Genomic DNA, 19,584 nt, shown 5'->3' on the forward strand with positions numbered 1-19,584 from the left:
AGCTCCAGAGCCCAGCGGGACCCTGGTGTGGCAGGCAGGAGACGTCACTCCCTCCACGGGGGCAGCCAGCCCTCCTCTGCAGGACAGGACGCGGACGCATCGCCGAGTCACTGAGTGCCACCGTGGGCAGAGCTGGGGGAAGAAGCGGGCTCCCCTGACCATCTTTAAAGGAAAGGGAGCCCCACGGGTGGGCCGCCCGGGTGCACCCGCTGCTCAGGGGTTTCCCACGGGCCCGCCGCACCTTCGGAACCTCCGGATGAGCAGCGTGAGCCGGGCCACGTCGGAGAGCGCGGGGAACAGGGCCATGACGCGGTCCACCTGCTGCGCCGGGAACACGCCGCACAGCTCGGCGCGCGCTCGGGCGCGCGCGGCCCCCTCGCCGGACCCCGAGGGACCCCAGAGGGCGCCGTCGCCCCAGCCCGACTCCGCCCAGGCCGGGCGGCCCGGGGACCCGCAGGGCCCCTGCGGGAGGGCCCACGGGTCGGTGGGCGGCGTTCTGGGGGGTAGCAGGTCCCTCTGCGGGTCCCCGGCGCCGTCCCCTGCCCGTGGCCGAACCGGCGGGCCTGCCTGGCTCGGGGGGCTCGGGAGGCCGGGCAGAGCCGGCAGTGACCGCGAGGGCCCTGGCGCCGCCCAGTCGGACCGGCGTGGCCGGGGTGCGAGGCCGCAGCCCAGGCCGGGAGGGGGCGCCCGCAGGACGCCGGGGTCGTCGCCGAGGGCGAGCCGCGAGAGGCCCCCCTCGAGGCCCGCGGGGTTGGCCGCCCGCCCCGGGGGCAGGCTGCGCGCGCCCGAGTCCCGGGGCCCCGGCCAGGCGGCGGCGGGGGCGCCCCGGGGCCCGCCCTGCTCCGCGCGCGCCCGCGGCCGCTCCTCGTCGGCGCCCGCGCTCCGCCAGGTGCGCGTCTGCGCGCGGAGCTCGTCGGCCACCGCCAGCTGCGCCTGGTGCGGCCGCTCCGGGTGGTAGAACTTGCACTTGATGCCGTAGGTGCATTTCTTGCCTGGAGGGCGCGGGGGGAGAGGGCGCCGGTGAGACGGGCGCGGGAGGCCGTGCCCGGGCGGGGCAGTGCCGGCCCGCGGCTTTCTCCGTGGATGTTGCTCACAGAAAGTAGCCGGGCTGCAGAGTTATCGGGACTGGGGCAGGACGAGGTGGGCAAAGTGCCCTGGGATGCAGGAGGGTGCAGCACCCCTCCTTTTGGCAGGGGGCGCTGGGCACAATCACCCCCGGTGTCAGCCAGGTGGGTGCCAGTCTCGGAACCCCCTTTGGCCAAATTTCTCCAACCAGTGACCTTCAGCCTCCACTTTCCCAGGGACCCTGTGGATAGGACCAAGCTTGGGGGCAGAGGAGGGGGTGGGCAGTGGGTAGTTCTGGCATAGGATTGCACCTCCAGTGCTGCCTCAGTTTCCACCATTTGCCCACATTCCTGCTCTAAGCGTTGCCCTCTCCCTACAGACTGCCGTAACAGGTGATCAAATAATCATCGCAACCTGGACACCTTTGAGAGTGAAAGGGAGTGGGATGCGTCCACCTGAATGTATTTCACCTTAATTCTAACCTGAAATGACTCTGCCTATCACCTAAGGCTTTGTAAACTTCTGTGGGCACAGAAACCAAGGCCTGGGGACATCGGATAGCTTTCAAAGCAAGTTAGTGAGAGCTGGCTAGAAGGCTGATGCCCTGGAGGGCTCTGGATAGAATCCTTAACTCTCGACGGATAGCCTTGACCAAAGTCCATAAGGGTGCCGGGGTGGGGGACGGTGGGGCAGGATGGGACACAATGTGCCAGGTGAAGGGACTGAGAAAGGGGAGCTTGGGGAACACAAAGCCTCCCTGCTTCCAGGACAGCTTTGCCCAGTGTGTAACCCTTGTATCCATCCCCTCAAAATACTTTTATGCAGCAGGCGGCCCAGATGTCAGTTCACCCTTACAATAGCCCTGTCAGGAAACTGCCATGGAGACAAGGCCCTGAACTGGGCCTATGAGGAGCAGGGTGTCACCTACCATACGGGCAGTGCTGCCAGGATGGCTCTGGGGGCTTTGGCTTCCTGCTCAGGAAGTTGCTCAGGGTGGGTCCCCGGCGGCCCAGGGGGTCGTCAGGAGGCATGAACCTAGAAAACAAGCACAGCCGGACCAACAGGGACTCAACAATCCCACCTGCGTGGCGAGCACACAGCAAGGGAATGAATGGCAGCACCAAGCATGACCTCAGCCAGGCTCAGCAGCCAGCGCTCTTCCAGCACCCAGAGGTGTCATCAGGTGCTAAAGCAGCACAGCCCTTCCTCTCCCTGAACCCACGCAGAGCGCAGCACAGATCCCTGGAGAGCAGCCCCTGGGCCTCTTCCAAGAGTTTCTCCTGCTGAGGTTCCAGCCAGCGGGACCAGAATCACCTAGCAACTCTTTTCCAAATGCAGGTCCTTGGCTTCCTACCAGACCTGCTTAATCTGAATCTCAAGTTGTTCAGGAATCTGCACTTTAACAATGCCCCAGGTGATTTTTATCCACTCACAGGGAAGCATAATTGCTCTCAGTCCCCCTGAGGTGTCCTAGTCTGAAAGCGACTGTGAGCTGCCTCCCCTTTGTCCTCAACAGAGAAAGTTAGAGACCTCCGTGGGGCTGCAAACAGCCCCCATTCAGGCTTAGATCCCATTTCTGCAGCTACCCCCACAGCTCTGGGCAGATACAGGGTAGGAATCAACAGTAACAAAGAGTTTAGAACACAGGTAGGCGGCTCAGCAAAGCCCCGGAACCCAGGTGCGGCCTGCAGACGCAGCCTCCATGCAGGACCCTCCCCTGCAAAGTCGGGCTCTGGCTGGGTTTGGTCTCAGCTCCCGGGCCACCTGACCCGGGCCATGTTCTCTAACCCACCCTGCTGGCTCCTCGCCTGCCCCTTCCCTTCTCCCTGGCATTAGGGCTAACAAGGAAGGAAATGCATCTTCAGGGTGCTCACAGCTCAAAGGGGAAAACAACATTCCTGAGAAGGAAAACTCCCCTGGTTTAGCGCCATCCATTTTATATGAATACTTCTGTTCCCTGGAGACATTTCCAGGTCACACAAAGGCTCCGCTGGAGGGGTTGTAGATTCTAAACAGAGGGCCTATTCTTACAAGTTTGTGCCCCCCTAAGAGTCCAGGGTCATGCTGAGGTCCCACCCTGCAGACTGCGTCTGCCAGGCTGGCCCAGAGCTGGGCGATCCCCAGGCAGCCTCCGCAGCTCAGATCCCAGCTACACAGCCGGCTGCTCCAGGTTGGGCCCTGACCAAGAATCCGGGGAGCGGCCCACTGCGGTTATTAAAAGTTCCCAAAGGCTTCACCTCCTGCTCCCTCCCAGCCTCGCAGCTGCTAGCTGGGCCAAGAGGGCCCTATGGACGTGCCCGGGGCACTGGGGTGGGCATCTTCGCCCACAGACCGGCGGGCAGGCTCTGCCCCTGGCAGCCAGGCGACCTTCTGGCAGACCCTTAAGCAGAGGCCCGTGCGTCAAAAAAAACTTGGCCCGGGCCCCAGGCTGTCACCAGGCCAGAGGCAGCCATGACCCATCCGACCTCAGTGAGGATTTTCTGGAACCCACAGTTACCAGACTTGCCAGATTCCTCCAGGCCTGAGCCAGACAGAGGGAGCTGCCGGCCTTGTGTATGTGGAAATGACCGGGGCTACCGCAGGGTAGCTGCTTCGAGCATCTGCCCTGGGGCTCAGGAGGGTCCTGCCCCTGCGGCGGTGTGCCAGGTGGTGGGCGGGGCAACAGTACCCCCTGGAGGCACCGTGCCCTGGCCTGGCCTGAGGATCACGGGGTCCAGCTCTCTCCTGTGCTCACACCCTCTCAGACTAAGTATGATTAACCTGCGTGGGGCTAACTCAAGGTAAGGACGCTCGGCTCAGAGAGGGGTGATTCCTCACGACACACGCCCAGGAAACCGCAGGGCTCCAGGTTGAAACCTCGCCTCCTGCCTCCAAAGCCCGAGCTCTTCCCACCACGCACACTGCCCCCGGGGCTGCGGGTCAGGGACTGGTCTGCCGTGGGCAAGTGGCCAGACCCGGCCGACGCGTTGCCTCCTCTCGCCCATTCTCTCCTCCCCAGACTGCAGCCACTCACTCACTCCTCACTCCCCCAGGGCTAGCCATGGAGCGCCTGCGAGGTGCCAGGCGTGGGGGGCCGGGCACATAGAGACAGTGCCTGCCTTCACAGGCGAGGGAGCTCGCCTCAGCCACATTCCTAAAGCCAGGCGGGGAGCCCAGAATGGGGACTGAGCTATCACTGCCTGGAACAGACACTGAAGTGGGAGTGAAGCCCCAGCCTGCTGTGCCCTCCTCACCTCGTCCCACCCTATCTAGTCTCAGACCCACACCGAGGCGGCCAGGCCCCCAGCCTGTGCCCTCAGCGTGCCTGAGCACGTTTGCTGTGGACCAGCCATCACCTTCTCCCCAGCTTAGCTCGGTCTAGGGACCCTTGCCCAGCACCTGCTAATGGGTTTGTGCCTTGTGACCCTCGTGTGGCTGGTTAGTCCAGGATCGACCTGACCCAGGAGAACCAACCAAGAGGATAGATGAACTCAGCAGAGTCTCTTCAAAATTTCAACCAAGAGGTATTGAGACAGTTCCAAGATCTTAACAGCCCCAAAGATGCTGCCACCCACTCCCCTATGTAATTCAAAAGTTAAGTGGGTCTTAATATATATGATGGGAGAAGATATGACTTGGGTGGTGGGCACACAGAGCAATATACAGATCTTATAACAGAAACCCACACCTGAAACCTATATGTTCATATTAACCACTGTCACCCCAATAAATTTAATTTTTAAAAAAATAAGCCCAGCCGGCATGGCTCAGTGGTTGAGTGTTGACCTATGAACCAGGAGGTCACGGCCTGATTCCCGGTCAGGGCACATGCCCAGGTTGTGCACTCGATCCCCAGTGTGGGGGGGGGTGCAGGAGGCGGCCGATCAATGATGACTCTCTCATCATTGATGTTTCTATCTCTCCCTTTCCCTTCCTCTCTCTCTGAAATCAATAAAAACATATTTTTAAAAAATAAAAGAAGAAAAAATTAAAAAAGAAAAAAAATTAAATTTTTTTAAAAAGAAAACAGACAAGGGAAGACAAAAACAGTAAAGGGAAGTACAGCAAAGTTCAGACTTCCCCCAATGACTGTTCCAGTGCTCTTACTAGAAGAGCACTTTTATCTTTTTTTAAAGATAAAAGCAAAAAGTTTATGGTGCTCCAAGCCCACACTTGGCCCACCTGGTGGACAACCCTACGTGGGGCCAGCTAGATGGACACGGGAAGAAAAAGGTCATGGGCAGTTGGGGCAAAACAGCCTTGCTGGAGAAAGCTGGTCCCAAAAGAGAGGAGACCCAGAAACATGGAGACTGTGTGGCCTGTGGGAGCAGAGAGGGCGACCACAGACCAGCTGTCTCCAGGGCGGGTGTCCTCTGGGTCTGGCACGGTGCCCTGTGCCCATGAGCCCTGTTGGGCCTGGGCTAGTTGGAGTGGTTTCTTCCCATCACCCACAGCCCACCCGGGGCCAGGCCCCCTCGGCCACCACGTACCGGTCGTTGACGAAGGAGAACATGAGCAGCCTCTGCTCAATGAACCACTTCCACTCGGGGTTCTCACTTTGCAGGTCGCGGTAGTTGTCGTTGGAGACGATGATGCCATCCCACTCGTAGGCCACCTTCACGATGTAGCGGTCATCGTAGCAGACCACGCGCTTGCCGTTCACCTTGCGGGACGGGGTGTACACCAGCACCGCCTGCCGCTCCAGCTCCTCCAGCACGTGCTGCTCTGGGGGCCACAGGGAGGGGGACAGCATGTAGCGGCTTTCTCAGGAGGACTCCCCACCCCTAAGGACCATCCTAAGATCACGGAGCACATTTGGAAACTCAGGGGAGCCCTCTGAGCCAACACCCGCCTCCCCCACCCTATGGCCCAGCATGTCAGAAGAGAGGAGAGGTCTTGAGCAGAATAAGCCCACTGCCCCCGGTCAAGAGACTCTTGGCTTCTGTCTGCCTGACTCATGAGGAATCCAGAGCATGGTACCCAACAAGGAAGAGTCAATTTAGACACAAGAGGCCTTTTTCTGGAGAAAGACATTCACGTTACAACTGAAATCCTGGCAACGCCTAGGGAACTACTGGGATCCTGGCATTCACCTCGAAAGCTCCTGCATGAGCGCTTAGCTGAGAATCACTGTGCAGACACAGGAATCTACTTGGGTCACCTTCCAGATGGAGCATCTCATAAGTGACAGCTCTGAGGGACATAAGAATGTCAAGGGAAGAGTCCAGGATTGAGAATCTACAACCTGGATTCTGGTCTTAGCTCCAGCTCTTGGGTACCTCACCCCTCTTTGAATGTCAGTGTTTACATTTATAAAATGCGGATCGCAGCTCTTCCACCTGCCTCAGTGTCTGTAGGTGGACCGGATAAGCTCAGGACTGGTGAGAAGGTGACCTATACATCAGGTGGTGCAAATGTTAAATGTCTCATCAGGAGCTGAATTCCACGTCCCTGGAAGGTCTACTCTTTGACCTTAGTTTTGCCTTTGGAGACATGCAAGCAAACCCCTTCTACACAAAAAGTTGCACTAGCATGTGCTTCACAAAGGGTTTTCTCCCCAAGTCAGAGTCCTTTCCTAGATGCCATTGTTTCCAGGCTTTGAAAAAGTACGTGATACGTACAGAGTACAAAGAATCATTTACTTAAATGCTAAGTATGTAGCACTCCCTGAGACACAGAACATGGCCTGTGCTTGTGGAGTCCCCCTTGCCCCTCCAGGCTTGCATCTCTGAATTCCCCCTAAGATAACTCAGTCTTTAGAGCTTTGTGTTTACAATTCCCTTGCTTTCATTTTTCAAAGATGGATATGTATGTATCCCCTGAAGGCTGATTTTCCATGGGATTGTGAACCTCTAGACTTTGCACAAATGGATTCACACTGCACATGTTCGCATGTTCGTGTGCAACTTGCTGTCTTCATGTGACCTCGTGTTGGTGAGGTTTGGTGGTGGTGATATGGTCACCGTGTCAGCTTTGCACACAAGCCTCCGGGTGCAGAAATTCAAGGGTTTCTCTAGGGTGCATCGCTGGGAGTGATGCGGCTGAGTTGTAGGGAAGGGCACTGCACAAGATAACGCCAAGCTGTTTTCCAAAGCGGTTATATCACGTTACTACCCAGCAACCAGCGCAGCATTGAGGCCGCCTTCTCAACACGAGGCATTTTCAGGTTTTTGAATATTTGCCAATTTGGTGGGTGTAAAGTGGCCTCTTGTTGTGGTTTTATTTTGCATTTCTCTAGTTACTAATGAGATTGAGCATCTTTTCACATGTTAATTGGCCATTTATGTTTTCTGTGAAAGACCTATTCATGGATCTTTCTATTGGTCCTTTGTCTTTGTCTTATTAATTTGAAGACATTCTCTATGGATCCTGGATAGTAACCCTTCATTGGGAATGTGTGATGTAGAGCCTCTCCCAGTTTGAGGCTCATCGTTTCATTTTATTGCTCTCACAATACCCCCTAATGAAGAGAGGCTTTGATTCTACGTAGTCAAATTTATGCATCTTTCTCTCACTTGTTGTGGCTTGTTTAACAGTTCCTTCCCTACCCCAAAATGATTTCCCTCCTCTTTACCCGTACTAGATTTAAATATTACACAACCATTGAAAGCCACTATTCTCCATGTTCAGGCCGTAAAGAATAATTTGGGGTGACCCGCTCCTGATGGGGAACTGCACACGAGCACCTGTGCCCCTGCTTCTCCCAATCCTACTGCAATGGCAGCAAAGAAGCTCAAAAGGAGAGGGGATCCCCGGTCACATTAAAGATGGGCAAACCCAGGATTTTGACAGATTTTAGGAAGACAGAAAGCAGACAGGATCATATTGATCCTACAGTGCAGAGGGGGCCACACACCAGAATGTGCGCAGAAGGCTGCAGTGGGGGGGGGGGGGCCTCTTTCTCCGAAAGGACCCAGAGCTCCAGGCACGTGGAGAGGGAGGGAAGTCGGCAGAAGGCAGGATGGCTCACGGGAGGGCTGCTCAGGGGGCAGCCGCATCCACCCTTTGCCTGTGCCCAAGGAGAAGGAAAGGGGAGCTCTAGTGAGGAAGAGGAGGTTCCCTGTGGCCTCTGGCGTCCTAGAGTAAGAGCATCGCCGCCGGGGCCCAGCTGCCTGCCAGCTGGGTGAAGTCTGCCCAGCACCACCTGGGCTCAGCCCAGCCATTCAGGGAAAAGCCGCATGCTAAGAGAGAAAGCCCATGGCAATCGCCAAGATATTTAGAGAGAGAGATCATTATTTAACCAATCTGGTTTTTTATTCAAAAATAAAAATTGACAACCAAAGGATCATCAGACTTTTGAGAAGACCTAACAGCACACACACACACACACACACACACAGAGAGAGAGAGAGACAGAGACAGAGAACAAAGAGAACTGACCACAGAAAAAATAAATATGATTTGTGGAACTCAAGAGAATTTGTGACAGTCTATAGAAATAGTAAAGAATTACTATAGAAATAGTAAAAAAGATACTGCATCCCTAAGACAAGAACAGCACTTTATTTAAAAATTACATGGAGAATCCAAACAAGAAGTAGAAGCAATTGGTAATCAATAGAATTAAAAACAAAACCTTTTGGTAAAAAGGCTGGAAGACAAAGTCAGAGAAATCTGCCAGAATCACCAGGAGGTCAGCCCTACATTCATCAACTTGGCTGACACAAGGCCAATGGCTTAGTATCTGACTTCTTGTTATAAGAAAGCCAAACAAAAACAAAGCCCTGTTTTTGTAGCTTGAGATATTTCTGACATAAGAATTAAAAATTAAGAATTCTCTGGGTCTCAGTTTCCTTTTTTTTTTTTTTTTTTGAAAGTCAAAGCATATATTGTTATTTTTATGAAGAGACTGGACTGGGGGTTCAATAAATAAATATCACCAGACTGAATGAACGTCTCTTTCAGATCCTATATTCTATGAGGGCAGGATGCAGATCTGATCTTTCCGCAGTGTATTAAGAGTTGTAAGACAGTTATTTTTGGAACTCAGTCATTCACACCAAAAAATGCAGTAATTTTTTCATTCATTTATTCAACTATATATTGAGCACCTACTCAGTGCCAGGTGTTGTGCTAGGTGTCAGGGCTTTGGCAGGGAGCACACACAGTCAGAGCCTTCATGGAGCTCAGAGTCCCATGAGGAAGACAGACATCAGACAAACAGCTACGTAGATAACTGAATGCAAAGCATCGCAGGAGCTCTGCTGAGGACAGGTGAATGGTACCTCGCAAGCGGTGTCTGCTCCAGCATACCTCGAATAGGGGTATCAGCTCTCGGTGGGTCTTTCCTCCAGGAGGGGACAAAAACTTTGATGTAGGTGTGCCCTCTTTCCCGGAACCAGTCCACAGCCAGCTGGATTCCCCGGCAGGAGAAGGCTTCTTTATTTCCGTGGCTACAATGGGAAAACAAAGAGTCTGTCGAGACCCAGAAAGGGTTCTGAAGAGTGATTTCCCCTGGGAATATTCTGGAGCACAGTCTCATAATCAAAGGGAATCAGACAAATCTACATTTAAAAAAAAAATAGTTCATGCTTTGCACAGAATATACTTCTTAACTGGAACCATGTAGCTTCTGATAGTTTGTAGAGAGCCTCAGGCTCCAAGGTGAGTAAATTCCCAGGATTAAGAGACCAGATTCTCTTATTAGCCTAAGCTAATAAGGATCAGCATAGAGTGGACATGAGTAGCCACCTGCAGAACGCGTCCACCCTAAGAGAGGGCCGTAGCTATGTTACTGGGCTTCCCAAGTCCAAGCAAGGAGGCCAACGTGCCCCATAAGTTCCACCAAAGACATCGATGGCGGCAGAAAGGAGAGGGTGCTGTGAGAGGAGGCCCAAGACCAGGCCGAGCCTTGCAAGCCTTACTGAAGATTTCACTTGCTCCTAAGAGCAATGAGAAGTCATAGAAGGGCTTTAAGACTGGGGGTGTATGTGATGTGATATGATGGGATCCCATGTATGTTTCAGAAAGTTCAACCTGGCAGCACAGAGGACAATAAGGTGGAAGGGAGCAGGAGTGGGTCCTGGGTACCAGTTAGGATGCTGCTGTGGGCATCAAGGCAAGAATGGATGGCGACTTGGGCGAGCAGGTGTTGATACGTAAGGGAGGAGGGTAGCGATCAGGACCCGGCCTTGCCGCCTACATCTGCCATGTCTTCCAGTTTAGAGAAGAGCCCTTTGGCCATTGCAGCCGAGCTGTGAGGCTTATGCAAACAGTAAGGAAAAAATATCAGTGGAGGTGTCTGTGGTTAAAAAATAATAATAAAAAGAGGAAGTGGAAAGCTAGCCCCTTCCTCCCCCGTGGAAGCTGAAAAAAGGAAATGCAGGGAGAGTGAGGAGGGGTCATTCGCAGAGTCCTTACCCCTGCACCCCTCAGGCCTCTCCACCCGACTGAGTAATAAGGGAAGGGGAGATGTAGAAACATCAAGATGGGTGCAAAGAGGAGGCTGAAGGCTTGTGCCTTGGCACAGCCCAAGCCAGGTGCCAGCCTCTCAGAAATCTTGGCCTCAGCGGGCACGGCACCCACAGGGCCACAGGTTGCCTTGGAGGACAGTGGCTGATTGGTGAGCAGGAAGCAACATCCTTGGTCCCTTGAATGCCCCCAGACCTGGTGGGTTGTCTGAGGCCTGGGGATGGGCAAATAGGCCCCACAAGAGGGACAGCACTTTAAGCCAGCATGACTGCTCAAAAGCCAGGTGGGACCGATGGCCCTCTATGGTGACCATTCTGGAAGCCAAGCCAGCCCAGCCACTCTGCAACAGAGCCTGGTGAGGGTCCCAGACCTCCTCTCCCAGCCAACACCAGCTCTCAAAGCTCCCAGGTGACATTTGGGAGGGGGCGGGATATCAGGAGAGAACACATGAAGCCTTAACCTTGCAGAAGACAGACACTGAAATATCACCAATTGGCAAGTTTAAAGCTTGCCCCTAAGCTGGTCTCTGTGGAACAGAAGATTCTCTTCAGGTCTATTGTTTTGCATGACTGAACCCCCACACCCCACTCCAACCTCTCCTCAAAAGCCTCTGGTCTCTTCTGAGATGTGAAGATTTGTCTATTTTTCCATCCTTGCCACTTTTTTTTTACCAACCTCAATACCCCATCATGGCCTCCCCATGGCCACAGAACGCTCTGGGCGATTGCAGGACTGATGCCATATCAGGAGCCAGCTTCTCACCACATGGGGGTCGGTCTCTAAGAGGGGGGCCAGCAGAGACCCCAGTCAAGCAACAAAGCTCATGGTCACCCCCAGAGCCCGCTCCCCACATATAGAGAGAAGTACCGAACCCAAAGGCGCCCCTCTATGTGTGCTTCCTCCATCCACTCACAATCAATTCATGAACCTCTACCTCAGCAAGACTCTGTGCTGGGTGCTCAGTGAATGAGTCAGGCCTCGCCCCTGTTTCTTGGAGCTCATTTTTAATATTCGTGGGGAGCCCTGTGCACCAGGCCACTCTGCATGTGAACATCATTTAATCATTACAACCAGCCCTTGAGGAAGTGACCTTCGTCCCATTTTACCCTTGAGGAAACTAAAGCAGAACAGTGTGCCCAGGCCAGCCGGCTTGCTGATCTGGAAGATCGCAGAGCCTCTGTTGGGCTGCAAACCTCTCCCATCTCCATTTATTCCACTTATCCCTGCCCCTCCCCAGTCTCTGCCTCTGGAGCCTAAGTACTTGCTGCTAAATGCTCTAGCTTGGGGAGGGACCTTGGTGCTTATTACTGGTCACTGTGGATGAGTTTATCAGGCAGCAAGCTGAGAGCGAGGCCCTGGGAAAAGGAAACAGGAGCGGTAGGTTTTGAATAAAGGGAGGGTGGTAAGGGGAAGTGGGTTGGGGCCTGAGACAGATTTTGCCTACGTGACAGTTGTGCATGGGTCAGCCACAGTTAGAGTGTAGCCACGAACAGTGATAGGACAATCTAATCGGGACACCACTGTATCCTCAACTATTGCCCAGAAGTCTCTGCAGAAGTTAGCGGCTCGCGGAACAGGCCTTGGCGGTGGCATGGAAAGGGGCACCACTGTTGGCTTGTTATTTGGGGCTAAGTTGTAAACACCCTGAACCTGGAGTTACAGCCCTTCTCTGATCTCCCCCAGCTCAGGTCAGAAGGAAGAAGGAGGGCGGGGGCTGCTCTGAGGGCCCTCATCTTGCCAATGGAGGGACAGGTGCAGACTTGGGTGGGAACCCAAGGCCAGCGTCGCCAGAAGGAATTGGTCCCCAGCCCAGGAGCACACCTGCCCCCGGGAACCCACTAGTAGGGGCCTGACCAAGACCTGCCCCGTGGGCCTGAGCCCTCTTGCTGAAGATTCCTTCCTCCCAAAGCAGCCAGATTCTACTGAGGTTTCTAACAGCTTAAAAACGTAAACAACACATGGACAGAGACCACAGTGTGGTGATTGTGGGGGCGGAGAGGGATGGGTGGAGGTGGAAGGGGGCACAGAGGGGACAAAAGGTGATGGAAAAAATAAAAATAATAATTTTTTAAAAACAACCATAAACAAAAACCCCTGTACCCCAAAATGAGGACACATTAAAATGAAACCCTGGCCTGGGGCAGTAAGAGGATGTGAAATTATCAGGTGGATTTCCCCCAAGCCGAAGTCCTTCCAAGCAGGCCTCTGCTCAATTTGCCTACAGAATGTGCACGGCCTGTGAGCTTGCCTGCCCCGGGCGAGGAAATGCTGGCACCAGCGGTCACGTGAGAATCCGTGTTCCTCCCAATCACCATGCTGCAGCTTTCAATAAAAGCCACCTGCTTTTTAAAACCTGCCAGGTATACAGTGACTCAGGTATTCAGCTCACATTTCCCTCTCTCACATAGGCACACACATGCACACAAACACCCCCTGAAGGTGTGAGGATTGGACTTGGAAGTCAGTCTGCAAAAGAGCCACCATATAATGCATTTTGACATCCTGAGGGTTCCCAGAAGGTTGGCAGCAGCAGGAGAAATGTCCTGGCCTGCAGAAAGCACCTGGGTCCCAGGTGAGGGATTGGAGGGTTAGCACACCTGTCTGCAGAGGACAAGTCCAAGTCTGGGGCTCACCAGGGCCAGGCTCTGGCCCCAGGATAAAAGCCTGTGGGGTCAGGGTCTCCCATCATCACAGGGAGTTTCCCTGGGCAGCCCCAGACTAGGGGTCAGAACTCAGACCTTTACACTCCCAGCCCCGTGTTCCACCCACTGCCTCTGACCTCCTGGTTTTCTATGTGAAATACAATGAGATTAACCAAACTATGGGGCAAGCATGAGGTCTGGCTTCCCAGGTCCCTATCTTATGCACTCCCAACATTACAACTTAGAATTCTCATTGGAATTGACCTATCACTTGTGAAATGATAAATGAAGCCATTGGTCATGCTTATCAGAGCCAAATGGACTCCCTTTGTTGTTACGATGAAACGGAAGGTTTTTTCGTTTGGTGGTATGGTTCTATTTAAATGACTTGAGGACTGTATGTGTTTCATAAAACGGGCCAGCTCTTGTGTGCCCCAAACAAATACATTCCCACTTCTTTTAAAAAACACTTGGCCGGTGGCCCAGCTGCTGAGCTACAGAGAGCAGTCGCCTTAGGCTCACTGGGTTCAATCACTATAAACAGCCTCGGGCTACAATTCTGAAACTCTGGGAGAGAAGCCCACAGAAATGTCTGCGTAGGGCAGGATGGCTGGAGCATAGGGATGGAGCCCAGGATCTGCTGGAGCCAGTGTTGGCCTTGGCCAAGCCCGTCTAGTCCCTTCCTGTGCCTTGTCCTTGCTCAGCTGAGAGGGTCAGATGTCCAGCTCTAACATTCTCTGTGCCAGTGGAGGACCCATGGCTTGGTGCCTCCCATAAAGCATGACATTATTATAATTTCTTATTCTACATCTGTGGTTCTTCACATTTGGAAGATCACAGACCCTTTAAGAACCTACGGAAAACTTCTCTGTGGATGTCTTCCCCAGAGAAATACATATATGAAAGCACGTGTCATATATTTATATCATTTCAGGACACTGCTGGCTTTGAAGATAAAAGGGGCCATGAGCCAAGGAATGCAGGCAGCCTCTAAAAGCTGGAAAAGGCCAGAAAACATATCTCCTGGAGCTTCCAGAGGAAACACAGCTCTTGATTTCAGCCCAATGCTGGACTTCTGACCTCCAGAACTGTGAGAAAATAAATGTGTGCTGTTTCAAGCTACTGCATTTGTGGTCATTGGTTACAGTAACAATAAAAAACTACTGCAGGTTTTGGTCTTTACAGAACCACTGAAACACAGCTTCCCAAAGACAGTGAGAAAAAACTGTTGCTGAAAAGTCGTGCTGCTGTTCTCTGTGAGCAAAGGTAGAAGCTGCCCCGGGCTCCAGGGGACAGAGCCATGGATAGCAAGTCGGCAACAGGACCACAGAGGTTGCTACTGCCAGCAGAAGACACACTTGTCCTCTGCTCAGGGCAGAAAGGACATGTGCTCCTCTCTTTTTTCCACTCATCCCCACTCCTTCAGGACCAGACAGCACACAAAACAGCAGCATCTTCAAAATATAGTCCATAATATTGTAATAACTATGTATGGTATTAGATGGGTAGGAGACTTATTGGGATGATCACTTAGTAAGTCATATGATGTCTGACCACAGGGTTGTACACCTGAAAGTAATATAATATTGTAAGTCAACTGTAATTGAAAAAAAAAATTTAAATAGAGATTTCTAGCCCGGTGGGTGTGTCTAAATGGCTGAGCATCGACCTGTGATCCAGGAGACCTTGATTCGATTCCCAGTCAAGGCACATGCCCGGTTGTGGGCTCGATCCCCAGTAAGGGGTGTGCAGGAGGCAGCTGATCAATGAGATCAAACATCATTGATGTTTCTCTCTCTCCCTCCCTCTCCCTTCTCTCTGAAATCAATAAAGACATATCGAAGAAAGAAAGAAAGAAAGAAAGAAAGAAAGAAAGAAAGAAAGAAAGAAAGAAAGAAAGAAAGGAAGGAAGGAAGGAAGGAAGGAAGGAAGGAAGGAAGGAAGGAAGGAAGGAAGGAAGGAAGGAAGGAAGAAAGAAAGAAAGAAAGAAAGAAAGAAAGAAAGAAAGAAAGAAAGAAAGAAAGAAAGAAAGAAAGAAAGAAAAAGGAATATTTCTATTTAGGTAACTAAAAACAATAAAGCACAATGGCAGGGTCAGCAATCTTACAAAACCTCAGCAAAGGAGGATCTCAGAAACCATGTTTCTGAGATTGACTAAGTTTTGAGGTCAGCAGATAGTAACTAGACACCCTGTTGGGTTTCAGCATCCGTTTCCTGGGAAGGGTGAGCCCCATGCTTGGATCTGTCTGCCAGAGCCTGAGGGTCACAGTCTTGCTGAAACTCTGGTTGAAGGACACGGTTGGCACTATTGTAGGAGGCGGAGCTGCCGCCTCGGACCCCAGCTCTCTCTCCCAGACTTGCCTCAGACCAAATCAAGTCCCACCTGCCAGGTGGGGGTTCTGCAAGTTGTCCTGTGTTTCCTAGCCAGTGAGATGCAGGGAGTAGGGGGTGTATGTTCAGGCACAGACCTCTGTGTGTACACACACTGAGAACACACACAACCGCCTGTGTTCTGGTTAATTGAGGTGACTTTCAGGCAGCAAGTGCGTGACACGTTTTTAATAATGGCCTGAGTGGTGATTTTCATTTGCAGCTCGCACGGATTGAGCTGGAAGCGACTAAACTGCTACAACTGTGGGGGGGGGGGAGACTAAATGGATGCGACCAGGACACATCATAGTTATGTGCAAATAGAGGATGTGGTTTCAATTTGAATTCCAACCAACAACAGACTTTCATCAAAAGAAAACCCTCTGCTACCACCCTATCGTAACAATTCCTAAAATACGTCCGGTCCCCAGAGAGATGCCTGCACTGTCCCGCAGCACCTGAAGTGGTCTTTTCATCTCACAGCCATTCTGCTCCTTGGACCTGGAATCGTAGAGCTCACAGAATCTTCTGCCTGGAAAGGTCTTCACTGTAAACGATATCATCTTACATTTCTATAGATGCCCAGAGGGAGCGGGGCCAGACCAGACAGAGGCCAGGGTCCCCTTTCACAGCCCCTTAGACTTTCTTTATAGGACCTTCCGAACCTGCTGGATTCTTAAGAAGAGGGATCTTGCATTAAACAGGATTTCACAGGCTCACTGAGAGCCTGTGGGGGAACGTGAGAGACCCCTGAGGACCAGCTTCCGAGCCCTGGAGAAGGAGGGGCTGCGCTACTCTTTCTGATCTAGTCAAGCCCAGGGAGCCGCTGGCTGAAGCTTGGCCCCCACACCCGCAGGGCCCGCAGGAGCAGCCCCTGAGGCCCAGCCACCCTGGGGTGAGCCATTCCAAGCTCTGGTTCTGCCCTGCCAAATGCTAAGTGAGACCAAGTCCCCAGGGAAAACCACTGGCCTGTCAGGCAAAGGGTGCTCTGTTGACGCAGTCAGTGCTGCTGATAACACGGTTTTTCTCGATTCCCACCTGCAGCTCAGCCTTGGGAAAGGGAAGTGTATCTGTTACCAGCTGTGAGTGGCCAGTTTCCTATGGCTCTGCACTTTGCCCTGCTGTCACCAAGCCAAGCAGAATAATACGCTTGTTTGGCATGACTCCCCCTCGCCGGCCCGCGGGGAGTGCGGGGCAGGGAGGCTGCAGAGATTCTCTCCCAGCTGCGCTCGGCCTCACCAGGAAACACAAGGCAGGCCAGTCTCTCATCATCGGGACACAAACACACGAGGTGCCAATACCCAGACAGAACCCCCATGCCTGCAGCCTCACACCCAGCCAGGAACCACACCCCACCCACACCCGTGAGGACTTCAGCGCAGCCCAAGTACCTGTTCCTGCCGGACTCACCCTCCAGGGAAGCAGAAGGGCTCCCTCTGTTACGGAGGAGGGAACGCGGTCCACGGCTTTCCCAGAACCACACAGCTGGACAGGGACAGGCTCCAGACAAGAAGCTGCTCCTCCCCGCTTACCCACAGCCCCCCTCACACCAGGGCCCCTCTCGGGGTTCCTATGACAACAGCGACCACTTGTTGAACCATGCTGTGTGTCAGGTACGCATTCTGTGCAGCTCCCCTCTAGGGAGGTTTTTATACCAACGTTAGAGATGAAAAAAGTGAGGCTCAGAGAGGTTAAGTGACTTACTTAAGGCCACACAGCTACTAAGAGATGGAACAGGGATTCAGAGGCCCATCCATTGGCCCTAAGCTGTTTGGACTAAAGCACTGAGAAGATGGACAGTCCCCTCTCCCACCCCACCCTCCACGACAGGATGAAGAAATCTACCTCATTGCCACGTTGCTGCCGTCGATCACAATGGGTCGCAAGGAACTGGCCGGGTCTCCACATTCCTCCTCAGGGTCAGCCCCCCGTCCATGCTGGGCGGAGTCCAGGGTCCCACAGGAGCCCCTGGGAACCAGCTGGGGTGCAGCATTGCCCTGGTGGGCCCCGGGGCGGCTGCCAGTCTGGATCAGCTCCTGCAGCACGTCGTTGACTAGGGCGCCCTCGCCCAGCTTGCCCAGCACCCTGATCACATCCTCCCGGTCGTAGCCTAGCTTCTGGAAAAACTCCATCTTGCTTGAGTGCTCCATGCTGCACCAGCCAGGCCCCTGGCAAGGGTCTTGCCCCCGGCGTCCTGGCAGAGCCCGACCGGCATGAGCTAAAGAGAAAAAGCATCCATCAGGTGTTTTCTGCGCAGCCTGAGGGCAAGTGACCTGTGCTCCCTCCCCACCTTATCTGTCAGGAAATCATGTTGGGGACGCCTGGTCTGCTTGGGGATTTTCAGCTGCTCAGTGTGGTTGGGGAGCCTCAGATGCAATCACACTGCTTTACTGGTGCGCCCTGGAGGCCTTCACCCCACGCAGTGCCCCATAGGGGTCGCCAGCCAGAGGCACTGAGGGCAGCTGAGGCCACCGGTACTCGGGACATTTGTACACAGGCCCAAGGAATGTTTCTGAGGTCCTGTTATGGGGTGAATTGCGTCCACCCCAATTCATACTTCGAAGGCCTAACCCTGATACCTGAGGATGCGACTACATTTGGAAATGGGGTCTTTGAAGAGGTGATTAAGTTAAAATGAGGCCATTGGGGTGGGCCCTGAGCCAATATGACTGGTGTCCTTGTAAGAAGGGGAGACTTGAACACAGGTGGAGCCAGAGGGAGGACCACGTGAAGACACAGGAGAAGGCAGCTACCTAGAAGCCAAGGAGGGAGGTCTCAGAGGAACCATCGCTGCCCACACCTTGATCTCAGACTTCTAGCCTCCAGAGCTGTGCCACAATAATAATAATAAACCAAACATTATTACGTAATAGTATATGCTGTATATTATATATACATATCCAAGGTAACCAAGTCGGTGATATTTCCCCTAGCAATTAATTCAGACCATACTGAACCTCTAAAACAAAAGGTCCTAACCCAAATGTGAGCCTTTCTACCCAGGCATCACTACCTCTGGGGGAGGGGGTGCAGGGGGGATCATCTTTACAAAAAGGTGATGAAACCAATAGGAACACTCTGGACAGACTGGGTCCTTCTCTCATCTACTTACAAAGACCTACATCTTTCAAAAAACCATTTCAAATACAGAAGTCATCATGAAAATAAATTGACTGTGAAAACGTGAAATAATGCAGGAGTATAAGAATAAAAAGATGTACTGTCTCTTCATACACACCCCAACCCCACCAGCCTCTCCTGCTGAGTATTTGTTTGCACCCCCGCAGCATTTTTTCTATGCATTTACATGCATATCTAATGCACACACACATACATTGTGTTAGGGGATTGTTTTTACATAAATAGTGTTATACTGTATATAATGTTCAACAACTCACTTTTCTTATTAAAAATAAGTTTTGGAAATCTTCCCACTGTATCTCCAGCATTTAAAATGGGGGCCTGGCATAGCTGAACCTCAATGCTAATTTGTTGGATGGATGGATAGATGGATGGATGGATGGATGGATGGATGGATGGATGGATGGATGGTATTTAACCATACACCAAACAATGAAAATTTAGATTGTCTTCCATTTTCCCTGTTACAAATCATGCTCAATTGAACATTCATGCCCATCGATCTCAGGCTTGCCCTTCGGTCCCTAGTCTCCCGCAGGCGTCCCCTGCAGTATTCACATCTCTCTTCCAGGTTCCCAGCTTGGCTTCTCATTCTCTTGCGGGCCTCTCCCTGTAGTGCTGGAACCAGAGCCGAACCAACAATGACAGGCTCTGGCAGGTGGAGGGCATTTCTCAGCCAACCTCCTGGACAAAGAGGCCTCTGCGTCCCCCATTTGTCATCCTCCTGGGCCCACTGACTACTGAAACGCCAAAACTGCCCCCCAAAGTCACGTGTGGCCTCCTAACTGCCAACTCCAACAGCAATTTCACATTCCTCTCTGCTGCTTTTGACGCTGTGGGCCATTCCCTTACTTGTTATTTTCAACCAAAAATTTTTGGACAGCCTGGCCAGTGTGGCTCAGCGGTTGAGCATCGACCTAGGATCCAGAAAATCGTGGTTTGATTCCCGGTCAGGGCACGTGCCGGGGTTGCCGGC

General features: G+C 52.8%; 1 protein-coding gene across 1 annotated transcript; it reads right to left on the reverse strand.

Moving 5' to 3' along the window:
* Positions 1-213: 213 nt before the first annotated feature.
* On the reverse strand, positions 214-17,617 carry ZC3H12D (zinc finger CCCH-type containing 12D). Its single transcript, XM_016223909.2, has 5 exons — positions 17,313-17,617; positions 9,298-9,437; positions 5,535-5,769; positions 1,994-2,100; positions 214-992 (listed from the first exon to the last, which is right to left on the reverse strand). The coding sequence occupies exons 1-5, from the start codon at positions 17,615-17,617 to the stop codon at positions 214-216; spliced, it is 1,566 nt and encodes a 521-aa protein (XP_016079395.2).
* Positions 17,618-19,584: the final 1,967 nt, after the last annotated feature.

The sequence above is a fragment of the Miniopterus natalensis genome, chromosome 5, assembly GCF_054644295.1.
Source record: "Miniopterus natalensis isolate mMinNat1 chromosome 5, mMinNat1.hap1, whole genome shotgun sequence".
Classification (NCBI taxonomy): domain Eukaryota; kingdom Metazoa; phylum Chordata; class Mammalia; order Chiroptera; family Miniopteridae; genus Miniopterus; species Miniopterus natalensis.